The following is a 20,330-nucleotide window of genomic DNA, read 5'->3' on the forward strand; positions in this document are numbered from 1 at the left end:
AAACAATGGGGGTGATATGTCCGGTCCTGCCACTGTAATAGTGACAAGGGCATTGTTGGTGGCTGGCTGTCCTCCCCCATCGGTGGCGGTCACTTCAAAGCTGTACAGATCTTGCTGTGTCCAATCAAGTGGTCCCACAAGGGTGATCCATCCTGTATTTTGAAAAGAAGAGAACATAGAATCAATAAAACTTTGAATAATTCTGACCCACATAGACTGAAATATCTACAACAGTATTTCAGTAAAAATTTCCTCTCATTAATTGGAATGTCCATTACAGCTCAGAACTCAGCCATCAGTTTTACTTGGAAAGTTGATCTAGTTGAAGAGTCAATTACTTAGAAGCCATACTCAAATAACCGTGATTCTATATTGTTAGGTAAACTAAAAAAAAAAAAATAATAACAATAATTCCCTTTTGAAACCAGCATTTTTTAAGTAAATAGTTCACAGGTGGAACCTACAGAGAACTAATTCCAATTAAGGAAAAAAACAAACTTTGCAACCAATATAAAGAGCTATGCTCTCACCAGTAGTCTCATCTACGGCAAATGTTCCATCACTTGTTGAAGGGAGGATAGAGTAAAAGACTTGTCCAAAGTCACCAGCATCAGAGTCTTGAGCTGTCACCATCTTCACCTCTGTTCCCTGGGGAGCATCATGATCTATATGACCTGAAATAACATAACAGACAAAAGAACATGTGTACTGAGACATCTTAAAAACTCCATGACTAAAATTATGCAGTTGGGAAAGGTTTACTTAATGTACAACTTAAACATACCTGGCCTTTTGCCAAGGCCCTATCGCTGTATGGTGGTGAGCGATGGGGGCGAGCAAAGCGAGCTCAGCTCAGTTGAACAGTGCGAGGGCCTTTTGAGATTTAATTCGCATCCTTATGTTAATCCTGTGAATTACCCTTGCTCCCCGAATTGGGGACCAACAATCAACCAATCTACATGTCTGTCTACCTGAGCCTGATTTGCATACGGCGAATGCACGCCACAGACTTCCACTGGTAGTCGGTAGGGACTTTTTGATTGTGTGGACAAGGACGTTGTTATGTACAAGAGCGATTCCAAATTGCTGCAGCCCACTCGATATGTCCACGGTATTATCATCCATTTTGATTTTCAGTGCAAACCATTCACAACGTACTGTTAAGATGTCACAGCCCTGGCCCCTCCCACTGGCTGGCAATTGGTGTGCCAAGCAATGATGTCATTCCCATCCTGAATCTTGGAGGACATGAAATCCTTGGAAGACGCGTTCTTGATTCTGGCGTTGGACATGCTGGAAAACCTGGAGCATGGGCAGTTCTTTGAATTGACATCATTATCTCGTCGTCCACATCCAGGACGTGAAATCGAAAAGTCCCTAATGATGCATGCAAACAGGCAGGACAACACCAAGACGGGGGATTTGGGGAGCATGCCATTCCATTGGTGAACCAGAATCCATGAATACGACTATTCAGTAGGGTTCATATGTCACAAATAATAATGTGTGAAGCAGATCTCAAAAGGACCTCGCGCCGTCGCAGTCGGCTGGGATCACTTCGCTCACCCATTATAGCTGTCATACAGCAAGAGGGCCTTGACAAAAGGCTAATACATATCCAAAAAGAGCATTAATCAGAGACCATGACATACCAATTGGTATGCCCTTTATCTGCTGCTTTTCATTTAATATTTTTGATCTAAGTTACTGGTCTATCTCCTTGTGTTAGTTTTTTTTTCACTTTCCTAGTAAATCCCTGCCACATGTTTCACCTTGACCTCACAGGAGCTTTAAATCTTAGCATGAAATTGTTTTCTGTTACCATTTATCCATGCATATAGTCCGAGATTTCAAAGTTTTCCCATTGACATAAGATGAGCCTAGGTTTTGACCCTGATCTTTGATCCCATGGCTGAAGACATGTCAAAGTCAGATCATCTTAATTACCTGCTGCCATTGTTTATACCTGTTTGAATATAGTCTGTGAAATATTTCTTCTGTCTTACTAAATATGTTGCTTAGAATTTGGCCATACACTCATGTTTTGCAGACATGCACTGTTCTGTCACAGTTCTTATAGCATATGAAAATAAGGTAGGGGGAAAATGTGCCCTCCTTGGGCTTTATAGGGTTAACTGTATCAAATTCAGTGATTTTTTTCTTTTATGGGAGGGGGGGGGGCATTTAACCAACTATTTCATAGATCTGAATTTGCCCTTGACCCTCACTATATCTATCCCAAATTGGACAAGAATCTAAACTTCATGACTTGTCTTTATCATACTTTCATTGACTTCTAACTTCTAATCCATGCTTCTAAGCTTTTGCTTCAAACTTAAAAGATTTTGGTCTGTTACATTGACCTCTTGAACTCTGATTATTGACGTCATGTCCCAAAGTCTAACCATTATATCACTGTACTAATATACACATTTTTAATAAGTTTCACTTAACCTATAAAACATAAATGATCCATCATATTGATGTCATGAAGTATTGAATATGTTCCTTCTTTTTAAAAAAGGACAAAATGTGCAGCTTCCATTGCTTCAGACTTCAAAGAGTGCTTCCTGACAATGTACATGTTGATTTTAATCAAGCACACTCTACTGATATTTGCTGGCATGAAACTGGCATGCAATGCACCTAGTCCTTTCTTCAACCAGTGGTGACCTCAGCGTATTTGTATTAGCTATTCCGAGAAAGTGTACGAAGAAATTGCAGCTTACACTTAAACGCTATTTATGGAAAAGAGTAAACATAATGATTTATGTTATGTTTATCATGTAAGTTAATCTTTTTGTTCTTCAATTTTTTTGAGTTCTTCATATTCATGCTGAAATATCTGATGTTCATGCAACAATAATCACAAAAGTGTTATTTCAATAGGCAGCACCCCCCTCTATCTTGTTAATAATATTCTAGTGACGACAATTTGAACAAATCTAACATTTTTTTTTTCTCACTGCAGCAAAGAAGTTATCTTTTTGTTAGATACTATCTCTCCGGTCCATTGGTGGTATAAGTGATATAATACATGGAGTATGATGGTGATATCTCCCTACCTTTACATTGTAGTATTGAGAATACTGATTCTTTATGTTGGGGAGTTTCTATTTCTATGATTGTGAGTGTAAAAATTGATGTCAGAATACTAATGTCCTCCTACCTCTGTAATCAAGTGTTGCAAATACAGGTACATTATCATTGATGTCTTCAAGAAGAACTTCAATGAAAGCGTAAGACATGAGTCCACCACCATCTGTAGCCTTGACAGGGAATTGGTATTCTGTCTGTCCACTGTCCCTGTCCAGTCTACTAATGGCACAGAGTTCCCCTGATCTGGAGTCGATAGAAAACTGGGATGGTGGTGGAGCAAGTCCACTGGCCAGAGAGTAGGACACTTGACCTGATGACCCTTGGTCCAAGTCAGTCGCAGTCACCTGTAAAAAAAAAGAAGAAAAAAGTCATATTTAGAAAGATTCATTTGTATTCAGTCATATAACGTTGGAAAAAAAAGAACCTTTGTATTTTAAGTCATGGGCACAAAAATAACGCTAGTCATAATGATATGAACAACACATCATCATTCATTGCGTGACTTGCAGTCGTTAGAGATACATGAGCAGATGCAAAGATCAGTTGCTGCCGGCTCTGTCCTCTGCACTGTGCATTACTTTGGGGCTATCAAGTTGTGTCCTTTGTCCTGTGCAACAATACATGCAACGCCTTTTACAGCAACATTTTGAAGTGCTTTACAGTTTAAGATGTATTACAATATGAATACTGAATTAACTTTAACAAAAGAAACAACTGGGAAGTCAATTACAAGTTAAAAAAATGAATTGCAATATCTTCATTATTATCATTTATCATACATAGTCTGCTTACAATCAACATTTACGGGGGCCTACATTCTTAAGAGAAGGTGACACAGGTTGATAAGAGTATGGTGTTGCACTGAATTCTCATGTGTTCAGTAAGGAAAGTCATAACTGGCTGTAAGACTATTTTGAGAATAATCAGAAGACCGCATGCTGGCTCTACCACAAGCCTCATGTAAGCAGAACGAAAACCAACAAAATTATCAGGATATTGATACACTTGTAAGCAGTGATAGACAATATTTTGGAGAAAACTCACGCTGCATTTTGCACTGAAATAGAGATTAAACCTATGTCACATATGGGGGATATGCTTCTTGGGTTTCCCTAAGAAGTTTTCAAGGATAAATGACAAAAAAGTGACAAAAAGCTTGGGTGAACAAGAGAGACTTGAAGCTGGTGTGTCACATTCCTGGCAGGTTTGAAAACCATCACAGAGCACTGCCTCCCAGTGATTCATTCTCTCTTCACAAACAAGCTTTTGGCCAGACTCAAGGAACTTGTCTTGTGACAACAAGCTGCAGTGAGATTTTGCTCAAAGCGCAGAGAAAACATTGCTTGAGCTTTGTTCCTCTCTTCAGACCGACAAGGGAGATGAGGAGAAGGGGAAAGGGGAGAGGGCTCTGTGCGGCTATCAGTGTGCTCCTACTATTGAGAAGTATTAAGCGTCTGCCACAGGGATTGTGGGATGTTGTTAATGGTGTTCTCACATGCACACTCTCACACAACTGACTCACAGCAAATCATATGGTATGTCTGCCTACAAAATAAAATATAAGAAATCCTACCAATTCTTGCCTATTGGCTCTCATAAAACAAAACAAAGACAACATACAAAAAAAAGCAACCTTACAATACACATTCTCTACAATTCTCTGTCACAGTGCTATTAAAATGCTAAGGGAGAGCGCAAAGCAAAAGAAAAGTCTACACTGTGACCTAATGATATTACAAAAGACAATTCACAATTACAACTTGCAAACAAGGTGTTACACACCATGTAACATGGAATTCCACTTACTAGAAGGAATCCAATTATATTTTGATGACCCATGTGACTTCATCACAGTGGTGTCAATAAATCTCTGGTTTCCCAGATGAAAAATTCATGCATGAGTCTCATTTGTGAATTTGTATACTATTGAAGAAATTGCTGCAATAGGAGAACATTGATGCACATTTGACATAGCAGTATGCAATCTAGAGCAAACTATAGCTGTGATAAATATATTCTCCCAACTTGAAGGTGTTGCAGCTTTTCCCCACTGGCAGAAGGGGAGAAGAATAACACTGGCAGTAGTAAGGTCCTCCACTGGTCTAAAGGAGATTATAGACTGCCTGCAGCTTGTAACTTGCTTGTCTTCCCAACAGTCCAAAGCTTCGGTAACAAAAGAGTATTCCAAGCCAAGTCGTACTCTTAACTTACAGGGCTTCACCACATCGACCTCAAAGTGTTTGCCAGATTGGATTATTTACTGAAGTCTTGCAAGCATTCAGGATACCCAGAGTTTCAGCTTTATTATGACAAAACACCTCACCATGTCATGAAAGCCTGAACACTCTACATATTTAAAGCCGGAAGACAAGATTCTGTTCAGAGAGTTCCTCTGATAAATGCAGAAAAAAAAGCGATATTTTCCAGATGCTTCTATCTGAATCAATATGGGTAACACACAAGAGACATGCAAAACACCTAAGTCATCAGTATATCAAACAATACAGTGCACTCCCGTTACAACGAACACGGTTATAACAAAATTTCGTTATAACGAAGTAAATCTTCTGGTCCCAAAATTATCACCATTAAAGTCTATGGTACAAAATTCGCTTATAACGAACACGGCTATAGCGAAATTTCCGTTATAACGAAGTCTTTTCCGAGCGCCACAGACAAAGAAAAACAAAAGAAATGTGCTCCGTTATAACGAAATGCGAATCGCTTTCGAAAATACGTAGCGGAACAAGCATATAGCGTTTCTGCATGGGTGAACGCTTCTCACCACTGTGTGTTCGCTCCTTGTGTCACACACAGTTTCTGAGGGGAACTTGCATTTATTATTGTAATACAGCTATCCCATCACATTTCACAGAGCTTTCCAGTGTATGATGAGTATTCAGCAAACAGAATATGATATATATATATACGTGGTTTCCTTGTTTTTGTTATATATTGTATTTGTTCGGTTATAACGAAATTTCGTTATAACGAAAGAAAACTGCCGGTCCCGAGCATTTCGTTATAACGGGAGTGCACTGTATTTTAATACACTTCATCTACAAAAGTAGTTCTCGTCCACTGCATTTCAGAACATTGCTTCCTGGTAAAATGTTCATCACTGCACTTTTCTCACAACTTGCCGAGTTTGGGTTTTTTTTTGTCAGAAATCTCTGCTCTTATCAAATTTCTCTACATGTTACCAATTGGGAGAAGATTTTATCACAGATCTACCTACATTCCGTTAACACATAATCCCTCTTTGCTCCACCCTGATCTTCCCCCTGAGATAACCTATTTTAGGGCATGGGAAGGAGGGAACAATATCAAATTCAACTGCAAAACACAGCCAGGCAGCTTTCTACCAAGGTTGGGAATATTGACGGATCGACATGGGTTCCCTATTGGAAGTAACCGAGGCTGAATTGATGTGAAAATAATGACACTGGGTTCAATTAAGTCTCTATCAGTGTTGCCTGTATGGCGGATTCTATCACCTATCTCAAAAGATGACAAACACAATTCTTCATCATCATACAACCATCACATTTGATTAGAATACCAGATTGTAGCCTTGCAGGAATTCAATTTCTACTGTCTTTGTTACTAAAACAATATGAATATTGAGGGGCTCATAATTGTTATCTTAAGAGGCAATTAGTACGGGAATTGTAATTGCATTCATGCTGTAAGCAGATACTACACAAGATGACAGTGGATAGCATGGTACCTTGAGTTGCACTATTAAATAAGGCCAGAGTTCATTTAGATTTTTCATAAACCAGATGATTTTTTAAATATAGGCCTATTGTTTACGAAGAGGCTTTGAGGAGACATGCTGACCTCAATCTTGTATCATCAACTAAACAAAATGTGCTTTTGGCTATTAAACCAGAAAATAAAGTCTCTAAATATATAAAAATGCTATATTCCTAGAGCAGATGGTAAAAATCAACGTTGAGCAAGCAGTGTGTCAATGAAAATGTCTTATTCCTGATACTCCTTTTTAGTAATACAGCCATTGTTAACAAATATTGAAGGACAAATGATTTAGGAAGAGTACTGATGATTGGAATATCTAATGAATCCAGCATCTCAAATGCTTCTCTTTCTTGGTTTGTTCAAAATCTGTTCCCCATCCCCAGCCTCTGTGACTAACTCACATGGGTCCCTTTCATCACTACCCAAGACATGTTGGGAAATTGGAGGCATGACATAATTCAAACCATCCTAAGAACACATAACGCATGTATTTGTTGAGGGTAGACTTTAGTCAAAGGCATAATACAAGCATTAAAATGGTATATAATATGTCGGCTATGGAAGTACTGCCCTATGAGAGAAACACACATGAAGGCAATGCTGCTCAATGACATGCATCTACATTATAGACAAATGACAACCATGTCAATGTGCTACCAGATCTGGAAAGCACCATGCCACAGCAGGCATATTATCTTATTTCAAATGGAATGTGATACAACAAAGAGACTGATAGAATGTGACACATAATTCCCCTTCCAAGTCAATACAAAACAAAAGGAAAGAATGAATATCTGAATAAATCCTGGTGTAACAATTCTGAACCGCTGGATACCATCAAGAAATCATAAGCATGACATGTTTTACTTCACACAATTTCACATTCATTACAATGTACATTGCGTGTCGTACTGGCCCCTTAATTTTGACCAGTTTATAAATTTCCAAATATATCATGCACTTCTGTCAAAGATTTTATGAAAGATACTTTCTCATACATGCAGATATCCTTCTTCTGTTGTTTCAACACATTGATTTATTATTAACAGAATTTAACCCACATTTGTGCCACATCCTAACCATTATCTGCTATTAAGATGAATGAACTTTCATAAATGACCAAATAACATTGGATTTTCTCTGAAGGTGGATCTATAGCAAAGCTTTTATTTGAAAGAAGTGAACCATTAACATGTCATCTCTGGTAGACACATAAGCTTTGCCAAAAAAGCTGCCACTGCAAGGAGTGGCTAATCACTGCATAAAATGTATGGTAAGTTCCCATGCGACAGTACTATGGCTTCAGGTATTTGTGGATGCCACAATTTTCGCATTACGACTCCATACACTAGCAACTGCATACTCCTAAGACACTGAGCACTGCAATACAGGCCTAACAAATTATGAAGACAGTAGAGGCACATAACCGGGTAAACCTTTGAAACTAGATATTTTCAGTGACAATAACAAGAAGAACAATTATGTTAATAGTCTTGATATTGTTCAACACTACACTGATATGGATTGTGCTAGAGGACTTCTAGACTGTAACTCTTCACTTCAATCATACCTCTCAGCTTTCAGGACAAGGAAACATAAAATGAACCATAATGTGAGGTTTTATGTCATTGCAATGAAGTGTAGAATAGCCCTACTGATTACCCACCTATCAGCTCATATGGTATGCTTTTACAATACAATTTCACTGCATCCTGAGCATATGAAACAACGAATGTAAAACTGCATATTCCATAGTTCTCATCCCTTGTGCCATTTTATCTACTGAACATCACAAGCCATTCTGATAAGCATCCTATAAAATTCTAAAAATAGTTTAGACAGTGAAAAAGTCAGAGCCATCACCTGCCTCCTCTTGTATCTCATTTTACTCCCAGCTATTGATCCTTGCACTTTCCTTTCCTCCTATACATTTTGTACATTTGAATTTGACTTTTTGCACGAAGGCTAGCCTTTATATGCCACATTAAATACTTGAAGATAGAGAATGTCATACTGCCTACGGAAATGTGAAAAGTTGGACAACTCTCACTCAACGTATGCTATCTAATGACAATATAAAAAACCCTCCAAACTTTGAAGGGTTTTTTATTGAGGGAAGAACAGACAGACAGAACAGCAAATACTAGTAATCTCTTTGAAGAATCCGTCATTTCTCACATGGAGACATCTGGGTTGGAGTCTATGAAGAAATTGGTCAGATGAGCACCAAGACCTAGAAATAAACATCCACAGTGTGAAGCAATGGAAACATTTTCCATCCTGAATCACAGCTTGCACTGAGTGTCTAAATCAACTCTGAATGAAGTGTGAAATGCCCAACTACTAAATGAAATAATTCCATGAGGTTAGGATGCTAGCCGTACAGTGTATGATGTAGTACGGTAAATGTAATTTTCTTTTATTCTGAATGCTACACAAATTGCTCCTTCATGGGGGGGGGGGGGGGGGGTGAGTGAGCACTTATCTCTTTTGCATCTATTTTGAAGCTCTGCAGCTTAAACTTATCTTCTGTGACAAAAATCAGGATTTTAATGTTGTACTTTGTGTGCTTGTTATAAACTCAATGTCTGGGAGAAGACGCCACAGCAGATAAAAGATAACAAACAGAAAGAGGAATAAAAGATCTCCTGATCAGAAACATTTCATGGCAGAGTTGATACACGGATTTCTTTCTTTTCTTTCTGTTTGTTTACAAACAATGAGGAAGAAGCATCTCAGTAAAAGTTATTTGGCAACAAATTCCGTCTAATCTCCTTCCTACTTTTTACAGGAAGTTCAACAAAGAGAGAGAAAATAAATTCCTTAAAGGGAACGTAAACCCAAACAGCAATATGGATTGAGTGAAAGCAGCAACATCAGTAGAACACACCAATGAAAGTTTGAGGAAAATCGGACAATCAATGCAAAAGTTATGAATTTTTAACACTTTGGTATTGGAAAAGCTGGATGAGGAGACTACTAGAGGTTATGACGTATGAGTGGACAACAATGCAAAGAAAATATAAAGAAAATTCAACAAAAATTCACTTTTCTAGCATCATGAAAGAGCACTTGACTAACCGCTTTCAGAAAACAATTGGGATAATTGGTACCCTTAACATATGTCAGTATGAAGTTGATGGAATTTGTAATTTTCATGAAAAATTAATTTTTGTGGAATTTTCTTTATATTTTCTTTATATTGTTGTCCACTCATACGTCATAACCTCTAGTAGTCTCCTCATCCAGCGGTTCCAATACCAAAACTTTAAAAATTCATAACTTTTGCATCGATTGTCCGATTTTCCTCAAACTTTCACTGATATGTTCTACTAATGTTGCTGCTTTCACTCAATCCACATTGCTCTTTGGGTTTACGTTCCCTTTAAAGTCTTTTAAGCATTTGTTTCTACAGCATTACACTTGGACTAATAAGAGCATTTGGACAGCAAATCTGTATTTGTAGGTGGGTTTGATTTACATTGTACTTAGTGGCTTGTTGAGTAGTCAATCATAAATGAGTACTAGGAAAGTATATTGTATTAGTCACATTGTACCAATTAGTCACACTGTTAGTCACATTGTACCTATGAAGCTTTATCACCCATTCAATGTGACAGAGGAAAAGTGGCTTCAAGAGTAAAAGATAAGTCTCCTAATAAAGACTACTACTGGCATTCAAATCACTTGTGTACACTTTACCGTACACAACACAGGGGGGCAATGCCCATTGTTCTGGTCTATGGGTGTTCAATGGGTGTTACCCCAGCTACCTTTGGTCTGAGAGACTGACCAGAGAACAATGAAAAGCCCCCAAACAATGTGAATGAGAGTGACCACAGCGTACAGGGTCTGTATGCTGGGCCAGGACCAACAGTAGAATGAGAGGTACGTTGTAGACCTGTATCTTCTCACAGTTCAATGAATGGTCCACTGATCAAGCGGTTAGGCTGATGGGATTCGACTGTCTCACCTCCTGATCTATACAATTGGCTAGTTATTTTGCAGATGATGTATGAATCAATCCATTGAAAACAAAACAAAACGAAACATGATTTGATTATAATCAAAGCAATTGTGACTATACAGGGTGTATGTAGTCAAGTCTTCCAATCTGACATGCTATTACGGTACTGGCACATTGATGACTCCTCTTGATCACAGGGCAGTGACATTAACATATTAAAATTTACCAAGACACAATAACTACACTCCTACTCAAAAGGGAAAGAAAGACTAATCTTCAAAACTGATGCAGTATAGATGGAAAAACATTACTGACTCAAAGAAATGTAAGAAAACTCATTCTTAGGGAACTGTTCTTAAGCTTTTTTACTAGATGACAAAACAGCTATCTTTAATTCTTTGCTTGAATTTTGTTTCACACTGCATTTCCTACGTTGTAATTATCCTATTTTAAAAGAGTTCTATTCATCAGAATTTACTTCCAGCTGATATCTGATTGGCAGCCTGATATTTTCAAACTCAAATCACTCAGTTACGTACAACATGTATGGAGACTACAATCAAGATGAGGCTATGTAAACACCAGCAACAAAGTCTTGAAACCAGAATTATTATTAGGCATCCATAATACAGTTTGTTCCCAAAGATTTATCATGAAGCAAACACAACTTGAAATGGTAAGGCATTTGGTGAATAAGAGAGACACACACACAAACACACATAAAATGCTGAAGAGCCACCAGTATGGGCTGATTGGCGTTTGAATGATCATATTATTTTCATTGTTCTTAAAGAACACAGACAAAAACACACACACCTACACACAGAGCTCAACCACATTATAGCCAAAGTGTTTGGTAACATGAAAAGATTTCCCTCACTTGTGGAATTGATGGAAAATGTCATGATGCATACCATCCAAAATAACAAATAGATTCAATACAATAGTCTGATTTCAAAGCTTTCCACTAGTCGTCTCAACTTCTCAATAAGAAAGCATCCTACTTTGTATGTACAATGTATGTGTTGCACAACTTTCAGGTTCAACAGAACAACCCCACCTTTGAAAACAAACAAACAGAAAACACCCACCTATACTGTAGAATATAGCTCAGCCTTCACATTGCATTGGTTATTAAAGACCAGACAATTGTGTATATTTTAAAGAGTACCATGGTATCTGAATGTGGCTATTGTGGTTTTTCACATGGCAATATGCAATTATTAATCAAGTTTTTCCCTCCTCTGACTCATTAGTCATCTGGAAAGAAAAACCAATGGTAGGAAATCAATACATTCCGAAAACATTTTTTTTTTTTGAGTGAATAATGCAGTCTACTATGATTATGAATACAAAGCCATCACTTCACAATCTCCTTTCTTGATTCTGTGAGCTACCGTATTTACAAAACATGACCTTGTTTTAATGAGATTTTGTATCCTGTCTCACTTAGAGTAACATTATTATGAAAGGTAAATGTTTCATTTCTTTCACAAATGACTTTTATCATTGCACAGCAGGAATGTCAACTTGTAAACAGCATTTTTACCTTTCCCTTCAGTAGACATTTGTGTAATAGTATAGTTTGGTAACAACAGTCTTTTACATGAAACCTGCAGTCTTTTGGGCAAAAAAAAAAATAGTACAAAATACTGCAAAACATATCAGCTGACAAAGCTGATTGTGTATAGTGTATTTCATATGGCAGCTTACACTTCATTAATGTGTGCAACATATACACACATCTGAGAAAAATATCTTGTGACGTGCTTCATATTTCACAAGGCAAGATGGGGAAGTTTGAAGCATACACAGCATGGGACTCAACCAACGAAAGTTGTGACATGATCAACACATCATGACTCACACCTGTTCTTCCTGATTTACTGTGTAAAATAGCTACTTTTAAAACATCACTGAGATAAATAGTAATAGATGTAATGAGTCCAGTGGGCATAGCGAGTGGATGGTAACCATTTGCTGATTCTTCTCCTCGTCCACATAATCCAAAAAGTGATGTCATATCTGCCATAACCAAAATACAGACTTCTAAGAGATTAGACAGAGGCAACCTACAGCGGCATATTTTTAGACTAAACGGCAATTTGAAGATTAATGATCCACATACCTATTTTGAAACAGGAATGTGTGCATATGGAGAAAGCGTGGGAGGGTGGGCAGTTTGTGAAACAGAGAATGGCTAGGTGTTCACTAAATCACAATACCATCTCGTACACTGTCAATAACAAACAGGGAAAATGGCTGACTGGAAATATTTTTGCAGGCGACAAATGTCTTTCTGATGCCAATCTGAATTTATCCTGATGTTAACAAAACAGTATTTCTCTAAAGCAAATTGCTATCCCACTGCCACATGTACTCCAGAGTCTTACAATGGAAAACACAAAAATGAACATAGATCTTTGTTGTGTGATGGTGTGAGAGAACTTTGACCAGAAGTGAAAGAAATGAATATCACAGACATGTGGCAGTCTGCATTTGTTGTAAGTTATCAACAATGCATCACAGTGTTGACTAAAGGGCGTAAGTCTGATCATCCATTAGTTCAGACACCTGGCCAGTGACAGAATGATGGATCCTTTCACTCCCCGTTACTTCTTCCTACCATCCACAACTATCATACTTTGTAGCACAGTATGCTGCTCCTGAGGTTGTGATTTTAGAATGATCTTACACCAAACATGCAGGTATTTCAAAGATGTAGGGCCTACATGTAGCAATATCAGTCTCATCCTTTCTGTGGCTCAGAAATGTTAGGCTCAAAGATATTTTCCACTGATCATCGCTGGGTTGACAAGAAGTTGTATCTCAAATTTTGGTGAAAATGACTTTTTTTTTACTTATGGTCAAATAATCGGTAAAATGATATTGTGTCCAAATCCTAACTGTCTGTACCCCAAAAATGAAGCCACCACGGCATGTCAAAGGAAAGGCTCTCCCATTTGCTATGGTGTTTTGGCCGCCATGTTTTTTGGCTCTACTCCTGAACATTTGACATTTTAAAGATACGAGGTCTTGTCGCCCCGGCAACATCAAGCTGAAATGCCAAATATTCAATGACCAGATAGGTCACATACTGAAACCATAGATACAATGTGTCGCGCAAATGGCATGATAACAAATGTGTAAATTGCACATGTATGGCCTGTGGTGTAAGTGTGCTAACATGGCTATACAGTTCTAGTGTCCAATTCCCAAATTTTTCTAGTTGCAGATACATTATCAATCAATATTGATATCATGTCTGTTTGTACACTTGATACTTCGAGACACACTTGGGTAATAAAGATTAACAGGTTGACCAGCATTTTCTGTTTGCAGGGGGGACATACAGTACTCTTCATCATAGGTACTGACAGGACTTCTCATAAGGCTTTACACTCAAGTGAAACTAAAGAGAATGATATCAATGTCTAAATATATAAAAACAAAAACACTAGAAATGTTGCTATGGCGACTGGTGTGCCTCTGCCATAATGTATGATTCTCCCAATAGGTCTATAGTATATCTTGACAATGTGTGACAACAGTTTTACATAATTGGCAAAATATCAAAAAGAAAATGCTGCAAAATTCTGATTAGATTGTGACAAGAATTAGCTATCTGGATCCTTGTCATGTTACAGAGCATCAGAATTAGTCTGGGTGCCAAAGCCACTTTTTGGGCCTAACCTTGTTTTACCGTCCACCCAATGTTTTTTGATGGTTTAACCCTATTTCGGGGGTGCTGAATCCGAATCTGGATGATGCAACTCTTGCATCCTTGAGGGTTTTGAGATATTCAAGATGGCCGCCAAAATGGCCGCCAAAACCGGAAATTCCCACGTATTTCCTTCTAAATGGTGAGATATTGAAAACAATTGATGGTATTACCCTATTTCGAGGGTGCTGAATCCGAATCTGGATGAAGCAACTCTTGCATCCTTGAGGGTTTTAAGATATTCAAGATGGCCGCCAAAATGGCCACCAAAACCGGAAATTCCCACGTATTTCCTTCTAAATGGTGAGATATTGAAAACAATTGATGGTTTTACCCTATTTCGAGGGTGCTGAATCCGAATCTGGATGATGCAACTCTTGAATCCTTGAGGGTTTTGAGATATTCAAGATGGCCGCCAAAATGGCCGCCAAAACCGAAAATTCCCACGTATTTCCTTCTAAATGGTGTGAAATTGAAAATAATTGATGATTCTCCCTATTTGAAAGGTGCTGAATCCGTATCTGGATGATGCAACTCTTGCATCCATGAAGTTTTTGAGATATTCAAGATGGCCGCTAAAATGGCCGCCAATTAAAACCGGAAATCTCTATGTATTAGCTTTTAAATGGTGAGAAATAGAAAACAATTGATGGTTTTACCCTATTTCAAGGGTGCTGAATCCGAATCTGGATGATGCACCTCGAGATAGTCAAGATGGTCGCCAAAATGGCCGCCGAAACGGAAACTCTAATGTATTTCCTTCTTATGAATAGTGAGAAATTGATAACAATTGATGGCTTTACCCCATTTTTTTTTTTTTTTTGACTGAAAGATTTCAGGTTTTCGTCAATGGCACAGTTTGAACTTGCTGTATATACAGTGAAACCAGCTCTACCGATTATCTTTGAGTTGGTACGATACAAGTGTGCCAGCTATGAACCCTTCAAGACTACAGATGCGGTTGAATAATTGCAAGATTACACTGTTTCCTCTAATTATAATGGATAAGTTTTGAACACTAACAACAAATGGACAAGACATGTTCATCTAAATCATGTTGTGATAGTGATGTAGAGAAGTGTACTGAAATTACCCAACATTACCTGTCTTAATCCATGAGCAGTTTTAATCTCTTCATCCATGAACACTCAAATTGGTTATTTGGTTTATATTAGTGGTCTTGATGACATTGTTGAAGACACGAGTGGGACATTTTTATAGTTATGATTCAATTTTTTCTTCAATACGATATAACATTATGTATGTGTATACGTATATATATATATATATATATATATATATAATCTATTACAAACACCCACACGAGGGGACGGACAAATCACAGGTAACGCGCCGTGAAAAAAAAAACTGAATAAAAAAAACATACGACAACATGGAAGGTAATAGTTGATAATCCAGTACTTACGAATATCATAATCGCGCAGAGTGCTTTTGAAATTACCCTAATTGATATCTACTATAGTGGTCATGAATGCAACCATTTCCAATGACCTAATCAGAATATGCGACAAGTTTCATATGAATACGAGGCGAGACTCGTCAGAATACAAGACAAGTTTCAACACCAAATACCAACATGCCATTATCTAATTTTACTCTATTGATAGCCGAAAAGGATTAACTTCACATCTGTGGAGCCATATTATTGGCGACCACAAGCATTATTTTCCAACAATTATGCATAAAGACATTTTCAGTCGTGTCTTTCTTTGTGTTTGTACGTTTCAGTATGATGTCAATATCACCTTTTTTCCAGTATGTGTTAAAGTTTCGTTTGAGACATATCAGAATATCTCAGTATATTACAATACCAGTGTGACAGTCATTTTGGATGTCAATAATTTTTGGCTGATTTGACAAATTCGCTCAACTGGGTTGAATTTAAGAATACGAATTATTGCTTTTCACCCTGCATGGGTTTAATCCCCCGCTTCGCGTTAGAGCACAATACTTCACCATTTCAGTATAAGAAAATGTTAAGGAGTTTTCGTTCATACAGGACATTTATAGATGTCCGAAAACCTTCAAAGACCCTCAGCACCCTCGAAATAGGGTAAGACCATCAATTTATTTTGATTCAAATTTTTACCATCAAGAAAAAATGTATTAACACTGGAATTTCTGCCACTTATTTTGGCTGTCATCTTGGACGTCTAAAAACCCTAAAGAATGGACGAATTTCAACAACCAAGTTTCGAGGGTGCTGAATAGGGCCTAATATTTACCAATTTTTGACAGTTATTTTGGCGGTCATCTTGGACATCTCAAAACCCTTAAAAAAGGAACACGAAAGTTGCATCAACCAGGTTCGGATTCAGCACCCTCGAAATAGAGTAAAACCGCCAATTGTTTTCAATTTTAAACCATTTACAAGGTAATATAGGGCTTACATGGAAATTTTCGTTTTTGACGGCCATTTAGGGGCCATTCTGCCATCTTTATTATCTCAAAACCTTCAAGGAAGTAAGAGCTGTATCCTGGAGCTTCAAATTCAGCAAACTCAAAATAATGTGAAACCACCAACTGTTTTATATTTTACACCATTTAGAAGGAAATAGGGGGTCTACATATGAATTTCCGTTTTTGGCGGTCATTTTTTGGCAACCATCTTCATCATCTCAAAACCCTTAAGGATGCAAGAGTTGTATCCTGAGCTTCGGATTCAGCACACTCAAAATAAGATAAAAACCACCAATTGCTTTCAAATTGTCACCATTTAGAAGGAAATACATGGGAACTTCCGTTTTGGGCGGCCATTTTAACGGCCATATTGAATATCTCAAAATCTTCAACAATGCAGGAGTTGCACCATCTAGATTCTGATTCAGCACCCTCGAAATAGGGTAAAACCATCAATTGTTTTCAACATCTCACCATTTAGAAGAAAATATGTGAGAATTTCCGGTTTTAATTGGCGGCCATTTTGGCGGCCATCTTGAATATCCCAAAAACTTCATGGATGCAAGAGTTGCATCATCCAGATTCGGATTCAACACCCTCAAAATAGGGCAAAACCATCCATTATTTTTAATTTCTCATGGGAATTTCCAGTTTTAATTGGCGGCCATTTTGGCGGCCATCTTGACTATCTCAAAAACTTCATGGATGCATGAGTTGCATCATCCAGATTTGGATTCCGCACCTTCCAAATAGGGAGAATCATCAATTATTTTCAATTTCACACCATTTAGAAGGACATACGTGGGAATTTTCGGTTTTGGCGGCCATTTTGGTGGCCATCTTGAATATCTCAAAACCCTCAAGGATGCAAGAGATGCATCATCCAGATTCGGATTCAGCACCCTCGAAATAGGGTAAAACCATCAATTGTTTTCAATATCTCACCATTTAGAAGGAAATACGTGGGAATTTCCGGTTTTGGTGGCCATTTTGGCGGCCATCTTGAATATCTTAAAACCCTCAAGGATGCAAGAGTTGCTTCATCCAGATTCGGATTCAGCACCCTCGAAATAGGGTAATACCATCAATTGTTTTCAATATCTCACGATTTAGAAGGAAATACGTGGGAATTTCCGGTTTTGGTGGCCATTTTGGCGGCCATCTTGAATATCTTAAAACCCTCAAGGATGCAAGAGTTGTTTCATCCAGATTCGGATTCAGCACCCTCGAAATAGGGTAATACCATCAATTGTTTTCAATATCTCACCATTTAGAAGGAAATACGTGGGAATTTCCGGTTTTGGCGGCCATTTTGGTGGCCATCTTGAATATCTCAAAACCCTCAAGGATGCAAGAGTTGCATCATCCAGATTCGGATTCAGCACCCCCGAAATAGGGTTAAACCATCAAAAAACATTGGGTGGACGGTAAAACAAGGTTCAGCCTCTGGCACCCGGACTAAATGCATTGTGCACCAGGCCACATTTCAGACATCTACATACATGTAGGTCAGATAGCAAACCAAAAGTCTTGTGACATCGTATGCAGACATGACCGGCTTGAAGTCAAAATCTGGAGATCTACCAGTACTGGTACACTTCACTTCGCTTCTGGATCATGGGTCAGCCGTAAAAACCTTCTCAGAAAGAAAGAACAGGAGTCTTGCTTTTTCATCACACAGACACTGCGTTCACATTGTCCCCCGCGCCGCGGGGAAAGTCCCGAGCTGTGGGACTTTCTCCTCCAAAACCATAATGTGAACGCTCGCTGGGACTTGTCCCCTCGTCCCCGCGAATCAAGTCGGGTACGGGGACAAGATTTGGAGGGGAGAGTGACCTTGGGGCGAAATTGATAGCGTCCAGCTGTGGTCATCAAATGTGCGCACGCGCTATGCCTGGCAGAGCTCGCCCCAAGCCCCAATTGCCCCCACAGCTCGGGGACAGATGAGATACCAATGTGAACGGTCAGTCGTAAAAAAGATAAGATCTCTTGAGGCTGTCCCCGCGGCGCGGGGGACAATGTGAATGCGGGGAGAGTTGCAAACCTCTAGGAGGTGGTTGGTGGTTAAGTCATTACCCACAGGGAAGTAATGAGTTTAAAAGACATGCTCCTTGGTGATAGTGAACATGAGCTGTCAGAGGTGGGCAGTGCAGAGTTCATCACATGTCACAACTTGGCCAGCTGTGATAGCTATGCCTGACTTCCAAACTGAATTGATTGAGATAGTATAACCAGTCCTCTCTACCTCCCTCTAATCACTGGAGCCATGCTGTGTGTTCCAGCAAGACACATGTAGTATATAATACCAGTGGGAGAAGTAATGTGTCTGGAAAACCCCCGCTGATCATATGTTTATGACATAGCCTTTATGGCTGCTATGTGGCATTCATACTAGTATCCATCACCCTCACCCAAAGAAATCATACAGAAGAAAAACAGACTTGTCGTTACTTACAAAGGCAGGTATGGAAAGTCTTGTTTTCCCGAGCTTTGAATACATAGGCCCTGTTAAACACGTACATGTAGGGACAACACAAGTGAACAAGTACTGTATCAAAAACCAGAAATTTTTGTGTGCATGAAATTTTTGCGAATTGAGGAGCCAAGATTCATGAAATTAGAATGCACGCAAAAGTTTATGCTATGAATATATTTGGTTTTACAGTATCATGTAGTTTGTCAGAGAATACTTTCTCCCAAACAAATTATTACTATGGATAGATAAGAATAAGTCAGCAAATAATCATTGAAACTAATTGCTAAATTCCACAACTGATAAGGCTGTCATGACCACATAACAAAATCCCTTGCTCCAAGCCCTTTGATTGCAACTGATTGCGATGTATTAAGAAAGATGACCCCATGGCCGGCTTTCTATAGTCTTAAATATCCTGTGGCTTAGGTTTACTGGATCCCACACTGTAAGTCATTTCCAAGACTACCAGCAAGGCAAGGGGTGAAAAATGTGAGAGAATCATGCTCCCCTTTGAAGGATTTGGAGTGCTTTCAATTTTCTCTACTGATATGGTAGCAGCCCATCGGCAAGGTTCTCCCTCAGTCAGTCTACACTGCGTACAAAGATCTCATTCGACTGAAGTCAATACATTCTGTGTTCAACGGGAATGACACACATAGGCCCTACATGAATCTTCACACTAGATATGGGAAGAGTGCGAAAGACAGAGGCTATTGCCTTCATTGCATCCTCTATTTTGTATAATAGGGGAACTACAATGTACATCAACACTGTGTGTATTTGTTATATTTTGCAACACATTAAAGATAGCATTTCCTCCAATGACATATCAGTTATCATCATTATCTAAGTTTACAATTCAAACATCCTATTCTATGAAAGAG

The 20,330-nt window shown here is 38.5% G+C and overlaps 1 protein-coding gene across 1 annotated transcript in view; it reads right to left on the reverse strand.

The window, feature by feature from the left end:
• Positions 1-89: 89 nt before the first annotated feature.
• Positions 90-20,330, reverse strand: part of LOC139733941 (protein dachsous-like) — a 52,678-nt gene continuing 32,437 nt past the window's right edge. The window contains exons 2-4 of the mRNA XM_071644753.1: positions 3,170-3,443; positions 499-674; positions 90-152 (exon numbers count right to left, since the gene is read on the reverse strand). Of these exons, the coding sequence (XP_071500854.1) occupies positions 90-152; positions 499-674; positions 3,170-3,443 (513 nt within the window). The remainder of the gene's footprint in view (positions 153-498; positions 675-3,169; positions 3,444-20,330) is intronic.

Source organism: Diadema antillarum, unplaced genomic scaffold (genome assembly GCF_040938485.1).
Source record: "Diadema antillarum isolate AM-2024a unplaced genomic scaffold, OU_Dant_1.0 seq00000506_RagTag, whole genome shotgun sequence".
Classification (NCBI taxonomy): Eukaryota; Metazoa; Echinodermata; class Echinoidea; order Diadematoida; family Diadematidae; genus Diadema; species Diadema antillarum.